Source organism: Streptopelia decaocto, assembly GCF_964273445.1.
Source record: "Streptopelia decaocto genome assembly, chromosome: 14".
In the NCBI taxonomy this organism is placed as follows: Eukaryota; Metazoa; Chordata; class Aves; order Columbiformes; family Columbidae; genus Streptopelia; species Streptopelia decaocto.
In genome coordinates this window covers 14,901,869-14,927,156 of record NC_138669.1, presented here as the reverse complement: position 1 = coordinate 14,927,156, position 25,288 = coordinate 14,901,869, and the positions used below count along the sequence as shown (strand labels likewise).

Genomic DNA, 25,288 nt, shown 5'->3' with positions numbered 1-25,288 from the left:
GGTGGATGCTGCGGCCGTGCCAGGCAGATTGCTGTTCTGGCCCTTTGCTGCCACCAGGGACAACCTCAGTGGCTGTCCCTGATGGTCTTGCAGGGGACGGAGTGCTGAGCGGTGTGTGTGCTGCCTCATCCTGAGGTATTGATGATGGAGCCCTCGCATCAGTGGCTGCTGGTGGCTGTGGCCACACCAGTGCCCTGGATGGACACCCCAAAGTTGGGGCAGGCTGGGGAGAGCTGGATGAATGTGGTGCTTCTGGCATAGATCAGGGGCCAGTGCTTCAGAGCCACAAAGTGAGTCCCTTGTGCTGGCCACAGTTGGATGATGCTGGCGGCGGGTGGGAGTCTGTCTGGGGTGGCAGGTGGCCTTGCCCCTGCTTGGCTCATCCACCTGATGATCGAGATGGGCAACCCCATCTCTTGGAAAGCCTAGACTTCTCTTCTAGAGGACACCTGTCATGGGCCACCTTCATGTCCCTGAGTGACCAGGGATCAATGAGCAGAGGCACACGGTGCTATGCCAGCCTGGGGTGGGTGCAGCATGTTGGTGCTCTGCTGTGGCTGCAGCCCTGCCTGCAGCCCCTCATGGCTGTCATCCATCCAACACCTCTTCCAGGCAAGACCCCAGTGCCTTCTGCCTGCATGCCCAGCCCTGAGCATCCTGCAGCAGTTGCCAGCGCTGTTCCCCACACACACCTTCTTCCCAGCTGCATGATGGGTGTCCTGCTAATGTTGGGAGGCCACGGTGGGAAGTAATAAACCCACTGGGGACAGCTGCCAGGTGTAAGAGGCATCTCTGTCTTGTTCCCCTCATGTTGCGGTGGAGATCACTGGAGCCTCATGCTTGTGGCAGCCATGGTGTCACTGCTCCGTGCGCAGCAGCCCTGCTGCCAGGCTGGCCGGTGTGGGACAGAGGGGTCAGGCTGGGGTGGACCGGGCTGAGCCTGGATCTGTCTGGGAGCTGCCACTGAATTTGTGTCCCCAGTCCTGGCTGAGGCTGCCTGGGTTCAGCTGGGAGGGCAGGAGCTGTGCCCAGCTCTGTTTGGGACAAGTTGTGTGCTGGGGAGTGCTGCACCTCTGCCAGCCACTTGTGTCCAGGACCTCCTGGAGACAAATTTGTCTCTTGGGTTGTGCCATGGTGGGGCCAGCTCAGCTGTGGCGGTGGGGTCCCTGCTCCTTGCGTTTGGGCTGGCTGCAGCACCCACTTGTGCCGGGAGCAGGGTTTTGTGCCCCAGGAGTCTAGACTGGGACCTTCCTCTCCACACATGAGAGCAGGAGGCACTCGTGGTTACCACATGCTCTGCCCACCTTGGGCTCTGCCCACCTTGGGCTCTCCCCTTGCGTGTGGTGGGGAGGAGAGGCTTCATTTGAGTTTGCCTTTTTTCCCCTCTTTTTTATTTATTTATTTTTAAACTTCTCCAGCCCTTCCTTCTGTTGTCATTTAATTGTCCAAGTTCCTTGAATAACCGTCACCTGCCTGGAGGCAGAATTTGGACACATCAAAGCTAGATGAGCTTCTGCAGGTGTTAAGTGTACATCCGCTGGGAGCTGGTGAGAGATTCAACAGCAGAGAAAAACAACTGCTCAGGGTTGTCCAAGAGGTGAAATGGAAGGGCTGGTGGAGGGCAAGGGAAAACCACCAGTTTCTGCTTACCAGAAGATCTCTGCCTCGTGCCTGGGAGGCCGGCTGGTGTCTTGGGTCCCCTCCTGGGGTGAGACCTGGAGGATGCTGGATGGGGGAGCACTGGGCTGGAGCTGTCCTGCAGTGGGAGCTGGGAGTCTCCATGCGTGTCTCCCGGTTTTGACCTTGGCATGGGTTAGTCCATCAGGTTTATATCTGTGCATCATCTAAATGACTCTGATTCCTGCCACCCCTCTGACAGAGTTGGCATCTGGTCATGTGGAAGTGGAGGAGCACTGCCTGGGCTGAAAAGGGTTAAAATAAAGTAGCAAACTTGATGTCATACCTGGGCTGGATTCCTCTGTGGTGTCTGTGGGTGCAGCATGGGCAGATGAGAGTTGGGGCTGTGGGAGCAGAGCTGCACCCACCCAGCTGCCTGTGTGCACTGGGGAGCTGCTGCCCGTGGTGGGCAGAGACCTGCCTGCACCTGGGGGGTGAACTGAACTTCATCTTCCAGGTGAAGAGGGCAAAAAACAAAAAAAGGATTTTAATCTTTGTATTTGGGAATTAATCCCAAGCGATGGCATTGTTTGTACTCTTGGGACCAGATCAAGCCAGTGCTTGGAGAGGTGTCAGCAGATTAATCTCTAGCAGGAGCTGCCTGCGTGCATGGGGAAGCATGGTGTGCGCCTTAGCAGAGCACCTGGGGCCTTTGACTAGTCCTCTGTGCCTTATTAAACCTGCATTCAAAGAAGAAAGGCTATTTGTTTTATTTTTTTATTTGTTTAAAAAAAACTCAGAAATGGTGAACAGAGCCAGATCCAGTTGGTGGCCGGTCAAGAGTGGTGTCCCCAGGGCTCAGTACTGGGGCCGGTTCTGTTTAATCTCTTTATCAATGATCTGGAGGAGGGGATCGAGTGCACCCTCAGTAAGTTTGCAGATGACACCCAGTTGGGTGCAGTGTTGATGTGCTGGAGGGTGGGAAGGCTCTGCAGGGGGACCAGAACGGGCTGGATGGATGGACTGAGGGCAATCGTCTGAGGTTCAACAAGGGCAAGTGCCGGGTCCTGCACTTGGGTCACAACAACCCCATGAACGCTGCAGGCTGGGGAGGAGCAGCTGGAAAAGGACCTGGGGGTGTTGGTGACAGCGGCTGAACATGAGCCAGCGTGTGCCCAGGTGGCCAAAAAGGCCACCAGCACCATGTGCATCAAGAACAGTGTGGCCAGCAGGCCCAGGGCAGTGACCGTCCCTGTCCTGGGCACTGGGGAGGCCAAACCTCAAATCCCGGGGTCAGTTTTGGGCCCCTTATGCCAAGAAAGGCCTTGAGGTGCTGGAGCGAGTTGAGGGAAGGGAACAGAGCTGGTGAGGGGCTGGAGCACAAGTGTGATGGAGCGGCTGAGGGACCTGGGGGGTTCAGCTGGAGAACAGGAGCTGAGGGGAGACCTTCTGATCTCTGAACTGCCTGAAAGGAGCTTGGAGCATGGAGGGGGTTGGTCTCTTCTCCCAAGTAGCAAGTGATAGGACAACAGGAAATGGCCTCAAATTTCACCAGGGGAGGTTTAGATTGGATATCAGGAAAAAAAATCTTCACAGAAAGGATGGTCAGACATTGAACAGGCTGCCCAGGGCAGTGGTGGAGTTGCCATCCCTGGAGGGGTTTAAAAGGCATTTAGACGAGGTTCTTAGGGACACGGTTTAGTGTTCCAGTTAGGTTACGGTTGAACTCAATGATCCTGAGGGTCTCTTCCAACTGAAACGATGATACTATGTTTCTATTCTGTGATTCTAAACATAGTAGTAGGCATTTTGTTGCATAAAGTATCTCTTGTCTATATCTTAGAAAAAACCCAACCTACCTAATATGTTCTGCTGCACTTCACTCAGAAACCTTTGCTGATGCCCATAAGCGAGCTGGGTGTGGGGTGCCGGGCCACTCCAGCGAGCAGCATCTCCCCTGCCATCGGCATGGCCTGAGTGGGGTGCAGGGAAGGTGGGCACCTTTGGGACAGCTGCCTCTGGAGACCCAACTGCAGGTATCTTGGGCTACTTTAATGCATGGGACCTGCTGTGCCAAGCTGCAAGGTGGCTGTTACTGCAGGGTTGAAAGCTTGTGGAAGCCTCTCAGCTTTTTTAATGAGACTTTGGAGCAACGTGCTTGCAGTTGCATTAATTTCTTGCAGCGCTGATGATTAACTGGATTTTCAGGTGCCAAGTGAAAGGAGAAGTTTGGTTTGCTCTGTAGCTCTGACCCATGAGAGGTCAGACATCTGCTAGAGACACTGGTGCTGGGAATAGTTTAAGGAAGCCCCATGAGGTCTATTTTCCAGTCTTGATTTTCTATGGTTAATACAGCAATTTCCTGTTCCTCTTTCCAGCTAGCTGATCTGTCTTCACTCAGAAGTGAGATGGACTGCAGTATAAATTGCAGGCTGTGTCCAAAAAGACATTTGCAAGAACAGTTCTCTTCCTTAAGCTCCAGCTCCTGGCTGTTTCACTTTTTGATCTACTGTGCTTCTTCCTGCAAACATGTAGCATTTCCTTCCCCGCGAAGGAATTTTGGGATGTTTGGAGGGATCTTCCCAAGCAGATTGGCCTCTATCAGTTGGGAAGCAACAATGATGCTGAGGCTTGTCATTTGCCCTTTACAGCTTGGGAGGGAGCCAAGCTGCGAAGGATGATGCTCGCTAGAGCAGGGGGCCGGGGCTCAGATGCATCAGTGTCCCTGGGAAAGCGGGTTGTGTGGTGCTGTGGGAGATGCTCGTTCCCAGTCAGCCAGGCTGGCTGCTTGAGGTGGGCTCAGACAGCCTGAAGTGGTTTCCATTTGTTCTTTTCCTTTCCCATTTATCAGCCTCTGGAGACAGCAGCTGGACATGGGATGGGAGGTCTGTCTCATCTGGAGGTGTTGCTCCCTTTCCTGTGGGCACTGGGTTGGAGCAAGGCTGGGGGCTGCTGGGGTGTGAGGACAGATTGCAGCAGAGCCCAGCCCCGGCATAGCCAGGCCCTGGTGCTTCAGCAGGAAGGGGGAGGCTGGCGAATGCCAGGTGGAGGTTTCTGGTCTCACCTCTGCTGCCAGAGCCATTGCAGCAGAGCTGGGGCTCCTGGCAGGGATGTGCAGGCGAGGTGGCTCCTGCGGGATGCTGGTTGCTAAGAAACCGGCAGAGGTGGAGCTTTCTGGGTACCATCCCCAGTGCCGCTGCCTGCCTGCTCTGGCGTCGCCTGCATCCTCGCCAGGCAGCACAGTGGGAGGTTGGGCCGGCCACAGCACACTGTCCAGGGGCAGGGGGGCATCCCAGGGTGTCTCTGGGCATCACTGAACCCTGATTTGGAGTTTCTCTGCCCAGGATCACTGACACCATCCTAGGGAAGGAAGTTGTCTTGAAACACTGTTGACCCTTTTGTTTGGGGCTTCTACCTCAGTGCTGCTTCCCTGCCCTGGTCTGCCGTTTTGCACCAAAGCAGGGCAAAAAGCACGGAGCCCCAAGACTCCTGCACCCTGTGGCTCATGTACAGTCCCTTGTCTGGGCTGGGGGCTGTGGATGCAGGGTGGGCTGGCTGTGAAATGCTATGGGAGCATGTTTCCCCTCTGGGACAATTGTGCCAATGGAGCCTGGGCACCTTTGGTCCTTCTTAGGGGTTGGCTGTGTTGAGACAGGGATGGTCAGGGTGGTATGGGAAGGCTGGGTGGTGCAGAAGGGTTTGGGGAGGAGTTGGTGGCTGTGCTGCTCAGGTGTCCCTGCTCAGGTGTCCCTACTCAGGGCAACCGCAACCCTGCCTGGGTAAGCTGTGGCCTTGGGTCCCTTTTCTTTACGACCTTCCCGAGGCTGGGTGTTTGTAAGGCACTTGGAAAGTGTTTGGATCAAATGACATTGTGCAGTGTGAGAAGGAGCTGTATCAATGACTGCTCAGGGGCTGGAGGATGCAGAGGTTGCTCTGGGTGGTGGCTTAAAACCTTCAGTGCATCCACAGGCCTGATTTGCCACGTGCCATCGCGTTGGAGAATGTTGCGTGCTGAATGTTAAGCAACCTGCTTTCTCCCTGTCCTCTCCTGTAATATTCCTGCCCATAGCCAGTGCTTCTTGCTGGACCTTTGCTGGAAGAGCTGAATGTCTGAGTGCACTGTCGTATCATAAATCTCCTGTCTCCCTGCTCCTAGTGTGCTCTGAACTTTACTGACAGCACAAGCATGCCTTTTAAAAGGCATTTGCCTGGAAGAGGCACATTCCTGGCTTTACAGAGCTGCCTGTTGTGACAGAGGGGGCAAGCTGGGCAGCCTTTGTTTTTGCAAGAAGCCTTAATGAACTTCCAGCCAGCCCTGGGCTCTTTCCTGGGGCAGCAGGCAGATGCAGCAGCCAGCAGAGGAGGACGCGGGCCGGGGTTGCTGGTGGCTGTGCAGTTTCTGGCACAGGAGCTGCCTGGTTTGCAGCTGGATCCTGGCGTGAGGATCTGACCTCACTGCGCGTGTTGCTCCGAGTGGCTGAGCTGCTGTGGGAGCCTGTGCTCGGGGCTGCGTGTGGGCTGAGCTTTGGTGTCCCCTGTAAGCCTGCAGCTGGTGTGGCTGTGCTGTCACATAGGTGCTGCATAGCAGTGTGGTCATCCCCTGTCAGGGAGGGGACCGGCAACCTGTTCCTTGCTGAGACATGCCCCTGTCCCTGAGAGCCAGTGGCGGTGCTGGCGCGGTGCAGCCTTGCTGCCAGGCCCTGCCAAAGGAGGCTGCAGGCGGCCATGGCGGCCTGCCTGCGTCTGCCTGCGCAGCTGCACTGCAGATGCTTTGGGGTGGGTGGCCAGTGGGCAGCAGGGATGGCTCTCGGCGAGCAGCGGGGGAGCAGGGGACGGTTTTCAGCCGGCTGATGATAGGTTGGTGTTTCTGCTTGTGCTACCGAGCGGCTGTCATTTGGGAAAGGGAGCTGAAGTGTGAGGGAGCTGGGCTGAAACCAGAGAGCTCTGGGTTAGCATTGGCCCTTTGGCATCTCCAAAGGCTACGGGACTGTGGAGCTGCTGCCCTGGCTGGGCTGGGCAGGTGCAGGCAGGGCTCTGGTGTGGCCAAGGACATTGATTGGACTTGACTTTTGGAGGGGAAAATGTGTGAGATTGAAGGGACCCACAGGTGCTGAGGAAAGCAAAGAAATCCCCAGAGCAGTAGGCAGGTGGGTCGTGGTCTGCCGGGAAGATGATGCTGCAGGGTCCGAGCTCAGCGGTGCCACGGGCTGTGCTGGGGCTGGTGCTGCCCGTCCCATCCCACAGGCTCACGTGGGCCTCCGGGAGCAGGGGGAGCAAACCGGGGATGAGGGGCGGCTGGGGGTTGCAGCCTGCGCCGGTGCTTTCGTCTCACTGGTGGATGGTGTCTGGGCTGCACTTCCATCCGGAGAAGTGCAGGATTTTTTTGCTAGGGCTGACCCACCAGTTGAGAGATCTTCATTTGCATGTTAATGACATTGTGTGGATGGTGTTTCTTGGCTTCCTGAGCTGACTGCTGCGAGGGGTCACAGCAATTTATTCCTGAACTTATTTATTCAGCTGGGGGGTGTCATTCGAAAGGGTAGGAGTGAAATCTTATTTAAAATGGCCTGAAATTTCCCAGGTCTAGCAAAATGATTGTGTGCCGCTGTGCATGGCGGGAGCAGGGCAGCAGGAGGAGGATGTGCTGCTGTTGCATCCCGGCAGGCTTGGAAGAGGAGGTGCCTCTGTCCCCTTCCCCCTCTGCAGGAACCCAGCAGAGGCCACGCTCCTCTTCCCTGTTTTTTTTCTGGTGCCAAAAGGGGTGGGACCAAAGCAATGGAGTGCGCCAGTGGGAAGGAGGGTTTGGCTTCTCAGGACGGACCCTGCCCCGGCTGCTCTGGATGCCGGCAGCTCAGCCGGGGCGGCCGTGGGTTGCCATCGCTGTCTAACTCAGGGCTGCCTTGGGGGACAGCCCTGCCCTCTCCCTATGAACTTTTTGGCGTGTTAACTTGGCGCCGTTTTTTTTTCCCCCTGACTTTCTCGTGATTCATTTTTGACCCGTGACACGGTGCCTTTGGAGCTGCAGGGGAGCTGAGCCTGGCTTCGGGAGTGTAGTTTGATGAAATAAGCTCAGGCTGCTTTATTAACCCTGGAGCAGGAGGCTGCCCCATGGGCAGCAGGTTGCTGCCTGTGTCCCAGGGCAATGCCAGCGGAGGACAGTGCAGCCTGTGGTGGGGGAGACACTTTTCTGCCTGTCAGCTGTGTTTGCGAAAGCCCAGCATCCTGCTCTGGGGTCAAATGTCTCTGCGCTGCCTGGCTCGCACATGATGAGCGAGCAGATGTCTGGGCTCTTGGCAACTGCTGACATAATATAAATACATAATTGCCCAAACACAGATTCAACACGTCAATTAAGTCTGAGCTCGATGCAGAACAGCAGCTTTGCCAGTCCCGTTCAGAGAGGTGGGAGAGTCCCATGCCATGGGATCCTTCCACGTGGTGGACCCCAAAGCTTCTGGAGGTGTTACACAGGATCATTGCCCTCACATGAGTGTATTGCCACAGCATCATCTCATCTTCGCTGCCTTTGCTCTCATGTTTTTCCCCACTTGACCCAATTAATTGCTTGGCAGCTCCAGTGTGGCCGTTGTGCACCCTGTTGGTGAAGAACTTCTCATCATGGTGCTCGGTGGCTGCCTCAGCCCTGCGTTTGACTTCTTTTCCCAGCATTTTTCCTCACCATCCCTCAAGAACTCCAGGTAAGGTCAGCAGTTACAGAGCATGCCAACTCAACAGCCCAAGCTTGCCTGGCTTGCTTAGGGCTGGAAGGCAACCACCTTTCCTGACAAAGGTGTCTGTAGTAGCCATCAAAGCCCTACATTGATTTGAGGCCTGCTGATAAGACGAGCTTGGACCTGTCTTCAGGAAGGGGCTAGTCCAGGCAACCGTCATGAGACCTTCCTGCCCTCCGTCACCAGACAGGCTCTGACCTGGAGGGACAGAAGATGATGTGTCCCTGCACTTTTGCTGGGAGCAGCCTCCTGTTGTTAGTTGATGGTAATCTCCTCCACCAGCAGGTTCAACCTCATTGCTCTTCCCTACCTGAAGGCAGGAGCTGTGGTAGGGCCAGGTCCTCCTGTGCTGCTGTGTGGTGGACCAGTGTTGGTCTGGCTAGCAGGACAGGGCAGCAGAGCTCAGCTGGACCAGTGTGAGATCTGCTCACAGGTTGGTGAGAAAGGCATCTGAGGTGAAGAGGGAATCCTCACGCAATCCCTGGAGACATCCCAGGCCAGGCTGGATGGGGCTCTGAGCAACCTGATCGGGGTGAAGATGTCCCTGCTCATTGCGGGGGGGTTGGACTAGGTGAGCTTTGAAGGTCTGTTCCAACCCAAACTATTCTGTGATTCTATCCTTCATGTTCCTAGTGTGACCTACTTGAGCTCACACTATCGTGCTGGGCAGGACAGTGTCATGCTGTGTTGGTCTGACATCTCCTTTCTAAGAGCTTCTGGCAAGTGGGTGAGAGGGAACAAGCTTGGAGGTGATGGAGAAAAAAAAGAGTTATGAGCAATGTGTCTGAGACTACATGTATATTCGGTGACACGGATAGACGTGGGGTGCAAGGCTCAGGGGTGGATGGAGGGACGAAACCTGCAAGCACCTCGTGGTTGCAGGGAGGACTGGATGAGGTGCTTGGGTGCTTGGTGGCAGAGGGTGGGTGAGCAATAAAGCTTCTCCCAGCACCCCAGTGGCCTGCTGCTTCTGCAGTAGTTGTGTCCTGCTGCACGGGGTGCCCACGGGATGCGGTGCCCTTGCTCTGGTGCTCCAGACCTGCCTGTTGTGTGCACCTGTAAGTGTTTGCTGGGTAGAGGAGCCAGGTCGTTGGGAACTGGAGGATGCCTTTGCTGTGAGGTGAGGAGGGAACTGCTTTACTGTAAATGGAGAACATCAGAAGAGAGTGTGTTTTTCTGGAAATAAGACGTGGATGGTAAAACATCCATCTGTGTGACTGAGCCAAGTAACAGAGAGGAAATAGTGGGACATGAAGAGAGAACATAGAGAGGGGGCTTGAGACAAGTTTGTGGGCATGAGGGGTCTTAGAAAGCTGTGGTTACACACCAGATGGCAAATCTCAGTGCAGCAATCACAAAACCTTGCTGTCTCAGCTAACAGGGATCTGCAGGAACCAGGCAAGAGACGAGAGATGAACCCCAAGGTCCATCCAACTATAGGCAGCAAGGGCACTTGTACTAGGCCCTCACGGCACAGCCAAGACCCTGATGGCAGGAGGAGGAACTGAATGCTTTTGGTTTGGACCCAGCAGTGCTCAGTGCCCAGCTGCCTATGCCTCTACCAGCTGTTTGCTGCTCTTTCTGGGTAGAGCAGAGAGGTGCTCCTGGGGCTGGTGGTTCTGCCGGGACCTCCCTGGGCAGCTGCCTTTGCCTTGGCTCAGTGGCTCTGTGGACCTGCTGCTCTCTGAGGCCCTCCAGATCACCTCTGGGAAGGATCAAGGCTGGAACCTGATGGACCTGAGAAGACACTTCCCCATTGGGGTGGAATGGTGGCCACAGGGGCTGCTGTCCCTGGGCTGAGTGAGCTGCCACCGGTGTTGCCTTCTCCTCCGTGCAGGGCTGAGCTGCTGGCTCGAGCTCCCTGCGGGGCTGCTGCCATGGAGGGGTCATGGTGTTATGGGGATGGTGGGGAGCTGCAGAGCTTGAAACAATGCAAAGACAGAAGGAGCTCAGCCTTGGCTCTTCAGGACAAGGACAACCACAGCCCAAAACTTCAGGGAAGGAGATCAAATGAGATGCTGGAGAATACCTCTCTAATGGCATGAGGATAAAGCCCTGGCAAGGGTGGGGGTGCAGGGAGAGGAGTTTCCACCGCAGGAGACTATTAAAGGCTTGTCGGGCCGGTATGGATGGAGCTGCTCCCCGTGTGGAGCCGGTGGAATTAAACCACCTCTTGAAGCACCATCTCTGTGCTGCAACAGAGGCTGCTGTGGCTCACAGAGGCGGCGTGGGGACCTGAAGGACGGTTGTCGGGAGTGAGCTTGCAGGAGGCTGTGAGGACTAGAGCTCCCACGTCAGCCGCATCTGGAGCCTCACCTCTGTGAGTCATCGTTTCGCTGCCGGTGATTCACAGCAGCGCTGCGAGACAGCCACGGGCTGGCGCGGGGCGGAAATTAATCGTCTGGAAGGAGGGCAGCACGAGAGGAGGGAAAGAAGGTATTTTGCTTCATCTTATCAGCATTTCCCAAGCCTGGCTGCGAGGTACACCAGCAGTGAGCTGGAGTGAAGAGATGTGCTCTGCTTGCAAAGGGAGCGCCTTTCGGTTCCCTTGCTGGCAGCAGCCAGGGCACAGGGTTTGGTGCCCTGGCACCTTGGTGAGCTGGTAGCTTTATCAAGCCATCATTGTCCTAACCCGAGAGCGCAGGCCCCGGCTTGGCTGGACCTCCTGGCATGCTGCTTGTGTTGCAGGCAGCCCCTGCCCTCCCACGACCCAGCACGGAGGATGGTGACCTTCCTCCTCCCTGTATGTGCATGGGGAGGCATCTCTGGTCCCTGCAAGCTGCACTGCAGCACTCCTTGCTGAGCAGGTGTTTCTGTAATTCAGATTAAAAGCAGGGGTCACCTGCCTCCCTCTTCCTGGTGGGGGGCAGGTGATCCTCAGCACATCTGGTACAACTGTAAATGCGTTGAGCTATTCTGAACCAGCTTGAGGATGACAGACAAGTACCATTGTTATGCTTCAAAAATATTGTTTGGGCATCTTTCTGTGTCCTTTCTAGGCTCGGATACCCTCAACCTGAGATGTAAACTGTCAGAACCGCCCACAGGTGTAATCCTCTTGGGAGGCTTGGCCCTGTCTCCAGTGCTGTAGTCAGAGCTGTGTCCTCTGTGCGTTTTGTCCAGGTCAGTGCTCTCCAGCCTCTGTTTTCCTCCTGAAGGATTTTTGCAGACCAGATGCCTTGCCGCCAGCTGAAGCCTCATGGTGATGGTTTTTTGGTTGCACTTTGCAAGTCATTGATGATTTTTCCGTTTGTCCCTGGTTTGGGTGTCCATAGTGTCCGAGTATTCAGATGCTAAAGGATGGATTTTCCTCAGCTTTACAGGGAGACAAAAGCTGTTGCTTACAAATACGTATTTAAGTGAGACTAGTGAAGTGATTTTTTTGCAAAGTAGCGTCAGAGCCAGGTAAGAAAGCTGTTCAAGGCCAGAACCTCCCGCTATCCATCTCCACTGATGCAGCCATTTGGAGGTTGCTTTCTGCCGTGGGGCAGCTCGGTGGGGGGTATCTGGCTGCCCACTCTGCGGTCCTTCTCAGTGCATGTAACGAAGGCTCCTGGTTGCTATTTCTGTCTTCTGCTCAGCCCTGTGACTTGTTTAAGCTCCTTTGACACCTTGTTGGTACTTTTGTGTATCTGTGAAATGCTTCAGAGCATGGAAATTTCCAAGTTACAGGTTTCCCCGCAGCAGCTGGAATCCAGCTATGCTGCACTTACGTTTTAGGACTGGGGTGCAGGAGCGGGCACTGCAGGGCCTGTCTCCACGGGCACGGCTGGGGACCAGCATCAGGATGGCTTTGGGACTTCTGAAGTGATGGTGCACTGCGTGGTGATGATGTTGCATTAATGCATATAACACATATGTTATATAGACGTGCTGAATAAAAAGCAGGCACGGAAAGCATCCTGGGCAGAGCCAATTGCTGCTGAAAGACAAATGGGGACAGAAAAAAGGTATTAAGCAGGAGGGAATTGGAGTAAATCCGTTCCCAAGAACTGGTTGTCTGGTGTGTGGGCACTTGTGGTGCTGTGCTGCAGGTCTGTGGGGAGACGGTGTCCCAGCTCCTGGGGGGTGTGAGCTGGTGGGGAGCCGATGGAGGGGGAGAGGAGCATGTGGAGCTCATGAAGGTGGGTGTGGGGCAGCACGGGGGCTGGGGCAGCTCCACTCCTCCTCCTCCAGGCTTGGTGATGTGGCCTGTCCCCTCCCTGTCTCCTTCGTGCCAGGTGGGGAGGGCTGGAGGCCGCTTTGCTCCTTGCCCTCGAGGCTCACCCTATGTAACCAAGCCCCAGGCTAGTGAAGTTGGGTGCTCCCTCCAGTGGGTGCCTGCCAGAGCCCTGGATCCATCCAGCACATCTCCTGGCAAGCTTTGCATCAGGGCTGGGGGTGCTCAGTGGGGGTCTTTGGGAACCTCGGGCATTGGGACACTGTCCCAGACAAACTGGAAAATGTGAGGACAGATGGGAGCGAGCCTGGCTGGTGTGGGAGGCCCCTGGAGGCTTCCCAGACAAGCACAGCCTCATGGTGACCCACGGACACAGCGTGTCCCGCCTCTGGGGTGGTGGGGGCGGCAGGACCGGTGTGGGCAGCGCCGTGGGTCCGTGCTGGGCTGGGGGCTCCCCGCGGAGCAGCTGCAGGCCCGGGGCAGCACCAAGGCACCTTCTTCTTGCGACCATTCTTTTTCTCTGCAGTAGCCCCAGATCTGCCCACATGGCCTGAGTCCCTGCTGTGTCCCACCGTGTCCCATGATGGAAGGTCAGAGCTGATGAAAGAAGCTGCTGTGCTGCTCCACACCCCACTGCAGCTCTGAGCTGACTTGCTTTTTCTTCTCTCCACCCTCTGTTATCCCTCTTCCATCCCTTCTGGCCTTTGAAACATTTGTCTCTTACCTTTGATAATTGCCTGCAAGACTTGAAGATCTTCAAGGTCTCAGAGCTGTCTTTGCTGTGGAAAAAGCTGAAAAACTCTTTTCTCCCGTGCCTGGGTGCCCACAGAGGGTGCATGTCCTTCTCTGCAGCAGCCCAGAAAGCCACTGCACCGTGGGCACCGCGGGGGGATATTTCCGTGCACAGGAGAGGATTCTCGCTCTGCCCTGCCGCTCCTCACTGGAGCCGCCTGCAGCCGCGGCCAGGCTGCTCCCCCGCTGCGTGCTGCCTGGGCGCTGGCCTGGTCCGGCTCCTTAGCACCATGTTGAACCCTGAGGTGGGCAGGGGGCTGTGCTCTGCATGCTCTTGTTATTTAGTCTTATTTGGTGACGTTCTGTGGTTTCTTAGGGTCCTGATCCTGCTTCAATCTGCGGTTACTGGTGGGAATACGGTTCATGCCTGTGCAGCCACAGGGGTGCTGTTGCTCCTCCCTCCTGGATATATGTTCCTTGCGGTTGGAAGAGGGTCAGATGGGGAGAAACCGGAGTGAAGCCTGCGCTGGTGTCTTTAGGCATTCAGAAAGCAAGAGCTAGGCATCCCGAAAGCAAGGGAATCGGGTTAAACCCCACAAATATTCTAATAACAGCCCCTCCAGTGCTCGCTTCAGCCTCTAACCCACGAGGTAGGTGCTCAACTCTTTCTTGCTAACACGAGCACAGAGCTTAACTGACAGGGACAGGTGATTCAGGTGTTTTGGGCATGAAGCAGGCATGCTGCACTGTGGCCCCTGTCCCGAGTCCTCCTTCCTGCTCAGGCTGTGGAGGGCAGCAGGGGCAGGTGTGGGTATGGTGTCCCTGCACAGGGCGACAGCCATGGAGTGCCTGCAGGTGCCCCTGATGGCTGGAGGTTACAAGTAATGATTACGCCTCACCTGGATTTAAAGCACTCTGAGGATTAATGTTGCGTTTTCTCCTACGCCCACCCTTCCCTGCCTCTCTTGGGGGGTCGGCTGGGCTGAGCTGGCAGCTGGGTACAGGCTCTGGGCAGGGCAATGGTTGCAGGACGAGGCGAGTCCCAAATGCCTACATCCCCACCAGTGCGGGAGGCTGGGAGAGAGCATTACTGTGGCTGCTGTGTGATCAATCCACGTGTGCCTCAGTTTCCCCTGCCGGAAGCTGGGCAAGCTCCCAGTCTGAGGAGGGTACTGGCAGTGTGTGCAGAACGCCCAGCAGCAAGGTGGTCGCACAGCTCTGCCACCCTCCCCTCCTTGCCTGACCTTCCTGCCGTGGTGGGGGCCACATTGCCTCAGTGTTGGGGCTTTGGGCAGGGGGGGATGGAATGAACCTCATGGTGCGGCAGCCCTGGGCAACTCAGCACAGGGGGAAAGTGCTTTCGCTCCAGCATGAGGCAAGGGGCTGGTGCTGCAGAACTGCTTGGCAAGTCTCCTGATCACTGCAGCCTCCATGTCCCCACAGTCCCCTTCCCAAACAGGGAAAGCCATCATGCCCCTGTGGGCTGGAGAGCCAGCCTAGAGTGTGGGCTTGGTGCAGCCTGGGGCTCAGCACCATGTTTCCACTGCTCTGGACAGCCCTTCACAGCGGCCCCAAGCTGTGCGGCCTTTCTGCAGCCGGGACTGCGAGGCGCTGGGCAGCCCCTTCCCGGTGGGCGGTACAGCAGCCGGGCACCCTGGCTGCACCCAGCGCTCCCTCCACCCCTGCGGGCAGACGAGCGTGTGCTGAACACAGGGAGCGTTGTCCCCCGCGAGCCTTCGGTACGCGAGGGATGTGCGGGGTGATAGTGCCCATCAAAAGGTACTTTTATTATTTTTTTTTTTTTTTAATGCAAGTTTAGGTGAAGTTTTTAAATGGATTTTCCAGCATTTCCAGGGCAGGGATTGGCTTTGCCAGTCCTTCCTCCCCCATCCCAAGTTTAATTTCTACCCAATTAGTCAGAAACATTTTGATGCTTGAATCAGAGGCTAAATCTGTGATTGAAGGAAACCTTCAATCAGCTTGTATAATAGATAGAACTGCTCCATGCAGCAGCCACCTCTGGGCAGCCTGGGCAGCATGCGTGGGGTTCAGCAGGGTGCAGTGGGGTCCTCGACAGGGTGCAGGGCAGGCACTGATGCCATGGGGACCAAGGCAGGACCACATTTGAAAGCTGTGCTGTTGCTGCCTTGTGCACCCTGCAGATTTTTGGGCCAGGGAGAACAGCATTTCCACAGGCATCTCCATCCCTGTTAGTGGGCAGTGGGCACACAGTGTGTTCCTTCCAGCCCCACATCCTGCACCCAAGCACCTCCGGCTGGGTGCATCGTTGCATCGTGTCAGGGCTGGAGGGAAGGACCTTTTTGCTCTTGTTTTCCTTAGGGTACCCTGTGGAGCTGGTGCAGGGATGTTTCACGGGGTTCAGTGCTGCTCAGGGAGGGGGCCTGTCCCGTGGCCGTTGTATCCCCCCCCGGCTGGCTTGCTCGTTCCACTGGAGCAGGAAGGCGCGGCACAGCGGCAGCTCCTACTGCCTCCCTCCGGCTTCGGGCAGCGCTCCCCGGGGCAGGGGAGTTTGGCTGAGTTGGGGGAGTTGCACAGAACATGGTAGATTAGGTCTTTCCCATCTTGTGTCAGGTCCAATCTGAGACATGGCTCGGGTCTTGGGGGTCTTTGTCTGCCGCTGTCTCTCCCTTTGCCCCTCCTTTTCCTGTCTGTGTTTCGTCTCCGCTCTTGGCTCTGGGCTGACTCTTCCCTTTGCTTTGAGTGTCTCCTCCTCCTTGTTCATGTGGCAGACAAGGAGGTTTTACAGTTGTGGGTGCTTAGAGATTGGTGATGCCAGCTCTGACCACAGTGGGATGGGTGCAGAGAGATGAGAAATGGTGGCCACTGGCTTCACACCCCGCGGCTGCAACCCCCCAGGGTGAGAGCGAGGTGGGGGTTCAAGACTGGAAATGCCACTGATGATACTGAAGCTGCCCAGGCTGAGACCCCCTTGTGCATGGGGCTGCCGAGTCTGTGCTGCTCCCCACCGGGAGCCACAGAAGCTGTGAGCCTGGCTGGTCCCAGGCCCAGCTAAACCTGTGAGGATTGCGCTGCCAGAGTGTCCACTTAGGGTGCAAACAGGCCAGGCAAAGATTATGGAAGAGGGGGGCTTGCTGGGAAGTGTGGGATGACTGGTTTTCTATTGCCACAGGCTTTTGTATTTCGCTTGAGTGAGACTTGCCCCAGGCTGTCCCGCTCCAGCGTCCAGAAGTCCCTGTGCGAGGCTGGACCACGTGGGTGGGTACCTGGACCCTGGTATCAGGAGCCTGACAGCAAGTCACCAATCATTGCTTGGCTTGTGCTTCTTCACTTGGGGCTCCTGATGGCTTGGCATGCTCTGGAGTTTTCAGCAGCACATGCCCAAACCGCTGAGCGCTGCCTGAACACTGCTTCACCTGGCAGGCTGCCTACACCTGGTAAATATTACCTAGCCCCTGCCTGCAAGCTGCCCGCCTGCCTGCCCAGCCTCAGCCAGCCCTGTCTGGGCACCCCCGGGCTGCCCGGGTACGGGGTGTGGGCAGCACCTGCTGCCAGCCTGCAGCTGCTCTGCGGGTGCCCCTGCCTGTGCTCGCTGAAGGCAGGATCCGTCCCTGTGCTTTACGGGCGCTTTGTGCTGTTGTGCTACAGGGGTACAAGGCACACGTGAGGTGCGGTACCTAGCCCTAGTCTTTGGTCTGTGGTGTTGTCCCTCCCAGGGGACAAGGAGGGGACAAGGAGCCATGTGCCCTGTAGGCAGGGATGCTCTGGGTGTCCCGCTCTGAACTTTTCTGTGGACAAGGACAAAGAAAGGGCTTCTTCTCAGCTCTTTCTCCTGGTACATCTCCAAGCTGACTAGTGACACTGGTGTGTTTTGGAAGTGGTGCAGTGTTTGCTGCCCTAGGACCCATTAAGACATGGAGAAAGGTGATGCAGTGAAATGCCAGATTAATTTGGGATGAAGATGTCTAGTGGGTCCAGCTGCTTGCTGAGCAGCCAGTGCAGGAGCTGAGCTCTTTCCCGCCCCAGCGGTGCGTGCGCGGGGCAGCATCCTGGCAGGGTCGCAGCCTTCGCCAGCTCTCCCGTGCCTGGCCTGGGATGAGTCAGGTGTTTACAGGCAAGGGGGCGGATGGGGCTGGCACCAGCATCCACGTGGGACCTCCCGCCACACCAATGGGCTGCAGTGCGAGCGCGGAGCCCGGCGAGGGGGGAGCCTGGCGCTGGGGTGGGAGGGCAGCCCGGATCCCGGCTCAGCTGCGGCGCACATCAATCACTGCGTGGGGGCGGCGGGGCTGGGGAGGCGGCTCTGCAGAGCGCTCTGCCTCGGAGCGGCGGCGGCGAGCGGGGCTGGAGCCATGGGGAGCTGGCACCAAGGTAGGGCTGGCCCCGCCGTGGAGGAGGATGCTCTGCGGTGCTGCCGGCTGCCCACAGGGTGCTCTGGGCTTTAGCTGGCAGCAAGTGCTCTGGGAGCACCAGCCTGGGTGGGATGTGGGTCCTGGAGCCCGGGTGGAGGGGATGAGGCACTTTTCCAGCTGGGGAATAAATAGTTTGGGGCAGTGCAGATCTCTGCCCTGGTGAGGAGGAGCGGTTTGTGGTCTCCAGGAGCTGGGGACACCCTGTGTTTCTGATCTTCCCCCTTTACCCTAAACAGGGCAGCTCATATGATTTTTTTGGTGTTGCTGCTGAACAACACAGGAGGGCTCCCCAGTCTGCCCCCTGCACCGCGGAGCGGTTTGGGGATTTGCGTGTCCCCCAGTGCCAGGGGTGAGGGCTGGGTGAGAGCGGGGCTCGGGTGCTGCGTGTCACTGGGGTTTCAGGGACCACTTTCCTTGTTCATTGTTTTGGTGTCCCGGAAGGATACCCAGGACTTCCCACTGGGACTTGTCTCATGTTTCCAGGATGGCTGCAAGGCACTGCCTACGTTGCCTGTGCTCTCGTCCTGCCTGACCCCCGCCAGCTCAGCCCCATTGCAGAGCTGCTGGTTGCCACAGCCTTGATGAGCTCCTCCGTCATTCTTGGGGGCTGGCAAGTGCCTGGACCCCCTGCCCAGTGTCACGCAGCCACTGCCACCCCCACAGGGTGCTCCCTGTGCCCAGCTTGCTCCCCATCTCTGGCTGTCTCCGTGGCAGCCATCTGTCCCGCAGTGCGGGGGTGGGCTTTGCTGCCAGGATCGGTCCCACGGGGCCCTCAGCAGCTGCTGAGCACAGTAACAACGAAGGAGGCGCTTGGTTGTTACCCAGCTCTGTGCACCCCAGTGGCACTAGGACCCATGGAGACTTGTTCAGGCACTCAGCGTGGGGCTTTGCAGACTCCTGCCTGCCCGTGTCTTCTGCAGCATCATGCGTGGGCAGCATCCTCAGCAGGGAGCGAGAAGGCAAAGCAGGACCCAGGAGCAAAGGGGGATGCTCAGCCTTGAAAACCAGCCCAGCAGCAGGGAGCGAATGGGCAGTGAATGGGCAGGGGGAAGGGGAAAAGCATGCTCGGGTGTAACACCATTTGGAGGTAGCAGGGAAGGAAAAGCTAAGGGAGGGCTGTGCTGCGGAGGCTGGAGTTGGGATGTACTGGGGAAGTGCGGGGGCAGGGTGTCTGGGAAAGCCGTGAAATCCCCACTCCAGCTTGAAGTGGGGGGGAAGAGGAAAACACCAAGGGAAGGAGGAGCGGGCGGGGAGATGATGGGAGGGGATTATAGGCATGACAAGCAGGTCTACCTCTGATCCTGCTAAAGCTTTCCTTGCAGTCACCCTTCTCACAAGCCTGTTTCGATAGCCTGGAGTTCCAGCCAGCTCCAACCATTTCACCTGATGTCTGCCCTGAGGAGAGTGTCCCCCAGCCCATTTTGGGTCTAGCTGCAGCAGTAGCGAGCCAGCCCTTGCTGAAAAGCAGGGCTGTGCTTAGCGTGTGGCACTGGAGGCCGTGGCTGTGGAGAAGTCCTTCAGCCAGTGCCCAGCACAGAGGGAGGGTCTGGGGTGATGGTGCTCGCTGGTCCTGCTGCTGGCAGCCGCTGCCTTGGCAGCTACCAGCCTTGGCGTGGAGCTGCGCTGGCCCCGGCTTCGCTCCCAGGGGAGCATACATGAGCAAGGCTGGGTGCTGGGAAGGGCTGGGACAGCCTGGGTAGGCTGCCTGTCCTGCAGGCTTGAGTACTGCTCCTGCTGGGGGTAATATTTAGAAACAAATGAAATTATTTGGGACAGCATTTCCACCCATCTCAATCAAATTTGCCGCAGTTGTGGTCTAAACCTCTTCTAAAGGTTTGTGGTGGCAGATGTGTCCATTAAACTGTCCCTTTGGTAGCATGTAGCCATGTCCTTTCTCAGCCCATGGGCCCTCATGTCTGGGGGGGGGCTGTCCTGCAAGGTGGGGCAGCAGGAGCTGAGTTTTGCATCTGGAAACTGCTGTGTGATGGCAAGTGCTCCCCACGGCTGGCTGCTTTCTCGCTGTATAAAAGTATACTTTCCACCTTTAAATCAGCAGTAGTTCCTGCTTAAGGCACAGAGATGCTCCCATAATAAACGTCATCTTGCTTTGGAAGCTCTTGAGTGCTGGAGGAAAGGCCACAGGAAAATCTAGTCCTGGGGGAGATCACAGAATCCCAGGATGTCAGGGATTGGAAGGGACCTTGAAAGATCATCCAGTCCAACCCCCTGCCAGAGCTGAAACAGGTCGTGCTGGCTGCTTCCCTGCGGGGTGCTGCCCCGTCCCTGCGGGGTGCTGCCCCGTCCCTGCGGGGTGCTGCCCCGTCCCTGTGGGGTGCTGCCCCGGTCCCTGCGGGGTGCTGCCCCGTCCCTGTGGGGTGCTGCGGGTCCGCCCAGGGCACTCAGCACCCCCAGCCTGGCAGAGGGAACGGTTGGGGTGTGGGCGATCGCGCTGGCCTCAGTGGCCTTGTCCCAGGGCTGGGCCTGCAGATGACCAGGCTGCGGTGGAGGGTGTCAGCATTGCACTGCTGGCCTGAGCCCTGGGTGCTGGGTGCCACCGTCCCCAGGGGCTGGGTGCTGCCAGGCTCAGGCCGCCCCTGGGTGCCCAGCCAGCCCTGAGCGCTCCGTCCCCGCTGCACATGCTGCTGCGAGCAGCTCTGGGGGAGTGCTGCCCCGTGCTCCTGCCTCTGCTCAGCCCCACTGTGAGCAGAGAACCCCAGGTAGCAGCACTGCCCATATGGATGTGGCACCAACGCCCCACTAGCTCCTGGATGTGGCTGCTGTGGCTGTGCCGGGGAGCATGGCGGTGCCAGCGCGGCCCCCCGCCTGCACTGACTGTGTGCATCTGCAGTGCTCATCTGCAGTGGTGCTGTACCCCTGGCGTCACTGGCTTCCCTGCCAGCCCCATCTCATTCCAGGCATCTCCTGGACCCTTTTTACCCTGGCAGTGAGTTTGAATTTACACGTGGGAGGCTGGAGCCTTCCCAGTACGGCTTCAAGCCAAGAGACCAGGGGGTTCCTGCTCCTCCCCAAGCCTGTCCTGCCCTGGGAGCATGGAGAGGCTCGTTCCTCCTCCTCCGTGTTCCATGCTGCTGGGGCAGGAGCAATAACTAAGGGATGGGCTCAGTGGGCCCTTGCTGGGACAGGGCCCATCGATGCTCAGATTTTCTCTGTGCTGAGCCCTGTCTCCCTGCTGAGGTGTGGGGACCGGCAGTGCTGGGGCAGGAGAGCGAGCGTGCGGTGGGGCTGGGTCATACTGGGAGCAGGGAAAGGGGGCACTGGCTGGGATCCCAAAACAGAGTGGCAGGAGAAGCCAGGCCACGACAGGAGCAGGGAGATGGCCCCTGGGGGCTCGTCAGACCCTTTGCTGGGGCTCTGCCACCACGGCACTCCTGTGTCAGCTCTCACCTGTTTCAGCTGGAAGTTAGGGTCCCTGCATCAGGCTCCTTGCCCATCGTCACAAGGTTTGACCTGGAGCTTAATATGCAAGAGTAGAGCTGGCTGGGAGAGATGGGATTAATGCCTAGCCTGCCATCCTTAAATAATCCCCATAATTTTGTCAGGGATCAGTGCTGCTTTGTGCAGGGAAAAGATAGTTTGGAAGACAGTTTAGAAACCTAGAGTGAAAACCTCAGTGTGTTTTTGCCCCAAAGTGACAGCTGTCATTTTAGAGATTTCAGATTTTAGAGAAAAAATTCACACACCGAGAACCAAACGGAAGTGGTTGGGAATGATGCGCACGGGGTCTGGAGCTGGGAGTATGCAGTCGCTTGAATTCGCAGTGGAAAAGCAGCAGCCCTGTTTCCGCTGTGGAAAAAATAAACCACTGGTGACCTTTGAAATCTTGTCGTGCTCTCCCCTGAGCGCCGCGGTCTGCTGGGAGAAGTTGTCCTGCCTGTTCTGGCCAGGAGAGCGTGGCCCTGGGGCAGGGTGTGAAATCCCGGCTCTTTTGGCTGAACCAAGTCCCTCTGCGGTGCCCACATGGCGCTTCACAGCCAGCACGGCCCGCGGGCCGGGGCGGGCGCTGATCCGGGCAGGCTGGGCCCGGCTGTGGGAGGCTCAGCGGGCTCACTCGCTCTGTCTTCTCTGTCTGTCCCATCTCTTGTCTCCTCTCTGTCCCCTCCCACCCCTGGGATCCAGTTTTCGCAGTTTTTCTGGGTAAGGTTTCACATCTCCCTGTTGCACTGAGGACACCGGCATAGGTGGGACATGAGCTGCGGTGTGAGATACGTTTTCTTTGTAAAAGGAAGTCAGCACATTTGCAGATGACACTCAGCCAAGTGGTGCAGTTGACGTGCCAGAGGGACGGGATCCAGCAAGAGACCTTGTCAGGCTGGAGGGGTGAGTCCATCTGAACCTCATGAGGTTCAAAAAGGGCAAGTGCAAGGTCCTGCACCTGCGTTGGGGCAGTGCCAGCAAAGACCCGGGGATGGATGTGTTAGGAGCAGCCCTGCAGAGAAAGGCTTGGGGACACCGGTGGATGAAAATCTGGACATGAGCTGGCAATGTGCGTTTGCAGCCCAGAAGGTGAATTGTATCCTGGGCAGCATCCCCAGCCTCATGGACAGCAGGTTTGGGGGGATCCTGCCCCTCTGCCCCCCTCTGTGAGACCCCCCTGTGGTGCTGGTCCAGCTCTGGTCCTCAGCACAGGACACACATGGAGCTGCTGGAGCGGGGCCAGAGGAGCCACAGGAATGATCCGAGGCTGGAACAGCTCTGCTGGGGGACAGGTGAGAGAGCTGGGCTGTTCAGCTGGAGAAGAGAAGCTCCGGGGAGACCTTAGTGCGGCCTTTCCAGACTTAAAGGGGGCCCATAAGAAAGGTGGAGAAAGACTTTTTACCAAGGCCTGTAGTGACCAGATCAGGGGCAATGGTTTTAAACCGAAAGAGGGTAGGGTTAGGCTGGACATAAGGAAGAAATGTTTTGTGATAAAGATAGTGAGACAGTGACCCAGTCTACCCAGAGGAGCTGTGGATATCTCATCCCTGGAAATGTTCAAGGTCAGGTTGGATGGGGCTTTGTGCAACCTGATTGAGTAAGGCTTGGACTAGGTGGTCTTTGAAGGTCCCTTCCAACCTGAATAATTCTGTCATTCTAAAAGTGGATTTTCCCTGCCTCCCTTAGGTCACAGTCCTGATGGGGCTCTTGCTCTCCCATATCTGTCTTTAGGTAGTTGGGACTTATAGGAGGTGATGACTCCTCTAGCCCCAGGGTAGCCAGGTCAGGTCCATGCCCTGGAGCTGTGCTGCGACCTCAAACCTCTGTTAGTGGTGCCAGGGCTGCGGCAAAGCCGCCAGCCATTTGGCAGCTCAGGGAGAAGCCAGCCCCTTGCCCATGCCACGTGGGCTGTCATTCCAGAAATGGGGATCAGAAATATCCTGTATGGGCTTCCATACTCCGTAGAAGTGCAGTTTTTCTGGTGTTGCAGGCATTACTCAGGGCTGCTTATGTGGCTTCTGTGTGAGCAAGGTGGGTGTTGCGACTATGGGCAGATGCTGTCAACAGGGCCAGCTCATCCAGCCGCAGCCCTCAGATGCTCTGGCGCCAGCGATCCCAGCTGATCCCGTGCAACTGGAGCCCAGTGATGGGCCTGAGCAGCCCGAGTGGTGGGTGGGTGACAGTCACAAACACTGCTCAATGACTTGTGTGCGCGTGGACCGTCCCAGGAGCCCTGCCAGCCCCACACAGCATTAGCATAAAGGTTTCAAAACCAGAAAGGTTGCAAAGCATGTTACTGAGCAGCCCGGCACAGAGAGCGCCTTCCCCTCCCCTGTTCTGAACCCAAGGTTTGTTTCTGCGCCTTGCACAGGACAGGCAGCGGAGCTGGAGGCAGGTTTTGTTCTGCTGCTGCGCAGGGTCCGGCCGCACCAGCGTGGGAACCCAGTGTGCTGCTGCTGCTGGGACATCCAGAGGGGGAAAAAACAGCCATCCCAGATGCAATATGTACAGTTGTCCACGTTTGCAATTTCCTGTCAGTGCAGCCTTTGACCTGACTCACAGCTTGGTTTTTCCTGCCAGAATAAACCCTTCCACTCATAAAAAATACTAGTGAAGGTACCAAGGGCCCCGGTGCTCGGGGGGCTGTGACCAGCGCTGCTCCCTGCTGTGAGTGCAGTGCCCTGACTGCACGGGGTCCCTGCCACCGCTGTCCCTCCCCACTGCTGTTTCTTATCTGGTTCAACTGGTATGAAATCCTGACAATCTGTGCCACTGGCCCTTTGCAAAGCCACCCCCTGGTGTGGCCAGGGAGCTGTGTATCTGGCAGCAGATCTGCATATGCAGGCAGTGGGGCAGAGCCCAGCAGGTCCCACACTGGCCCATGCAGCTGGGGCATCCCTGGCTGCCCAGCTGGCATCCTCCATCCCCGTATGCTTGGGTGACACCTCCTGTCTCTCCTTGTATGTCGTAGAGCAAGGTGAACAGCGGCCATGACGACAGAGACAGGCCCTGGTTCGGAGGTGAAGAACGCGCAGGAGGAGGCTCCGCAGCAGCAGCTGGAGGCGGCCGCACACGGTCCCACCGCCGCAGCTGCCAGCCCCGCCGGCCGGGACGCTGAGGCCAACCAGAGGGCTGGGGCACAGTCCGATGCCCGAAATACGGAGCCGGTGAGTTGGTGATGGCTGAGTGTCGTGAGACGTGGCAGAGAGGAAGGCACAGCTGGGGACTTGCCACTGCTCTCTGCTGCCCGTTGCTGTGTCCTTGCTGCAGCGTGGGAGCTGCAGGGAGCCTGGCGAGGTGGGCAGCTCCCGGGGAACATCCTGGAGCGGAGCCCCTGCAACCAGGGCAGTGATGGGCTCTGCCGGTTGCCGCCCAGCGGCCTGCGGTCCTTGTGGGCAGGACAGACAGAAGGAACAGTCCGGCAGCCTGAAGTGTCAGCTGTGCTGGCAACAGCGCTGCCATGGCTGCTGGCCAGGGCCCGGGGAGGAAGCAGGTGTCCCTGTGTTCCAGGGCTGGGGTACTCCTGGCAGGGCTGGGAGCAGTGGCTGCACCCCAGTGTGAGCCTTGGAGCAGCCGGGAAGCTGTGCTGCTGCCGGCCAGCACAGTTCTGCCCTGGCCCTGCCTGACCAGGGAGGTTGTGGGTGCTGAACTGACCTCAGGCTCACAAGGCATCCGTTTTCCAGGGACCCTGGTTGTGCCAGTGGTGTGGGCTGGGGCAGCTGGGCTTGACTATGAACTCCCAAGTGGTCATCAGCCTTTTCTCCATCAGCTTCCCTCTTCTGCCTACTGTTGGAGGGCTTTTCCCAGCTGTCTGTCTATCCATCCTGGCAGTGGTGCCCGCTGACCCTGTGTGTCTCCTCGCTCCAGGGCACAGAGATGGAGGAGAAGGACTACAGTGAGACGGACGGGCTCTCTGACAAAACTACCCCCAGCAAGACCCAGAAGTCACCCCAGAAAACCACCAAGAAAGTGAAGAGTGCTCTCTGCAGAGTGACCCTGCTTGATGCTTCTGAGTATGAATGTGAGGTGGAGGTGAGTCCCAGCCTCAGGGGGCCGTGCTGGCACCAAGGAGGGGATGTGGCCCAGCCCGGAGACCCTGCCCAGCCCAGCAAGTCCTCGATGTCAGGGCTCTTCCAAGGACAGCTTTGTTGTATCTCTCTCCTAGGGAAAAGGATCCAGAGAAATAGACATTTAAGTTGAAATTTCAAAATAAGGAAAAAAAC

The 25,288-nt window shown here is 57.4% G+C and overlaps 1 protein-coding gene across 6 annotated transcripts in view; it reads left to right on the top strand.

Annotated features, from left to right (window-relative positions):
* The window catches only part of EPB41L1 (erythrocyte membrane protein band 4.1 like 1), a 71,097-nt gene that overhangs the window by 15,740 nt on the left and 30,069 nt on the right, over window positions 1-25,288 (top strand). For 5 of the 6 annotated variants that reach the window (XM_082065762.1, XM_082065760.1, XM_082065761.1 and 2 more), the window contains exons 3-4: window positions 24,037-24,232; window positions 24,933-25,097. In XM_082065762.1, the coding sequence (XP_081921888.1) occupies window positions 24,056-24,232; window positions 24,933-25,097 (342 nt within the window). In that variant the 5' untranslated portion in view covers window positions 24,037-24,055. Of the gene's footprint in view, window positions 1-17,508; window positions 17,590-24,036; window positions 24,233-24,932; window positions 25,098-25,288 lie in introns of those variants that run through there. The other variant, XM_082065759.1, reaches the window with a different exon arrangement.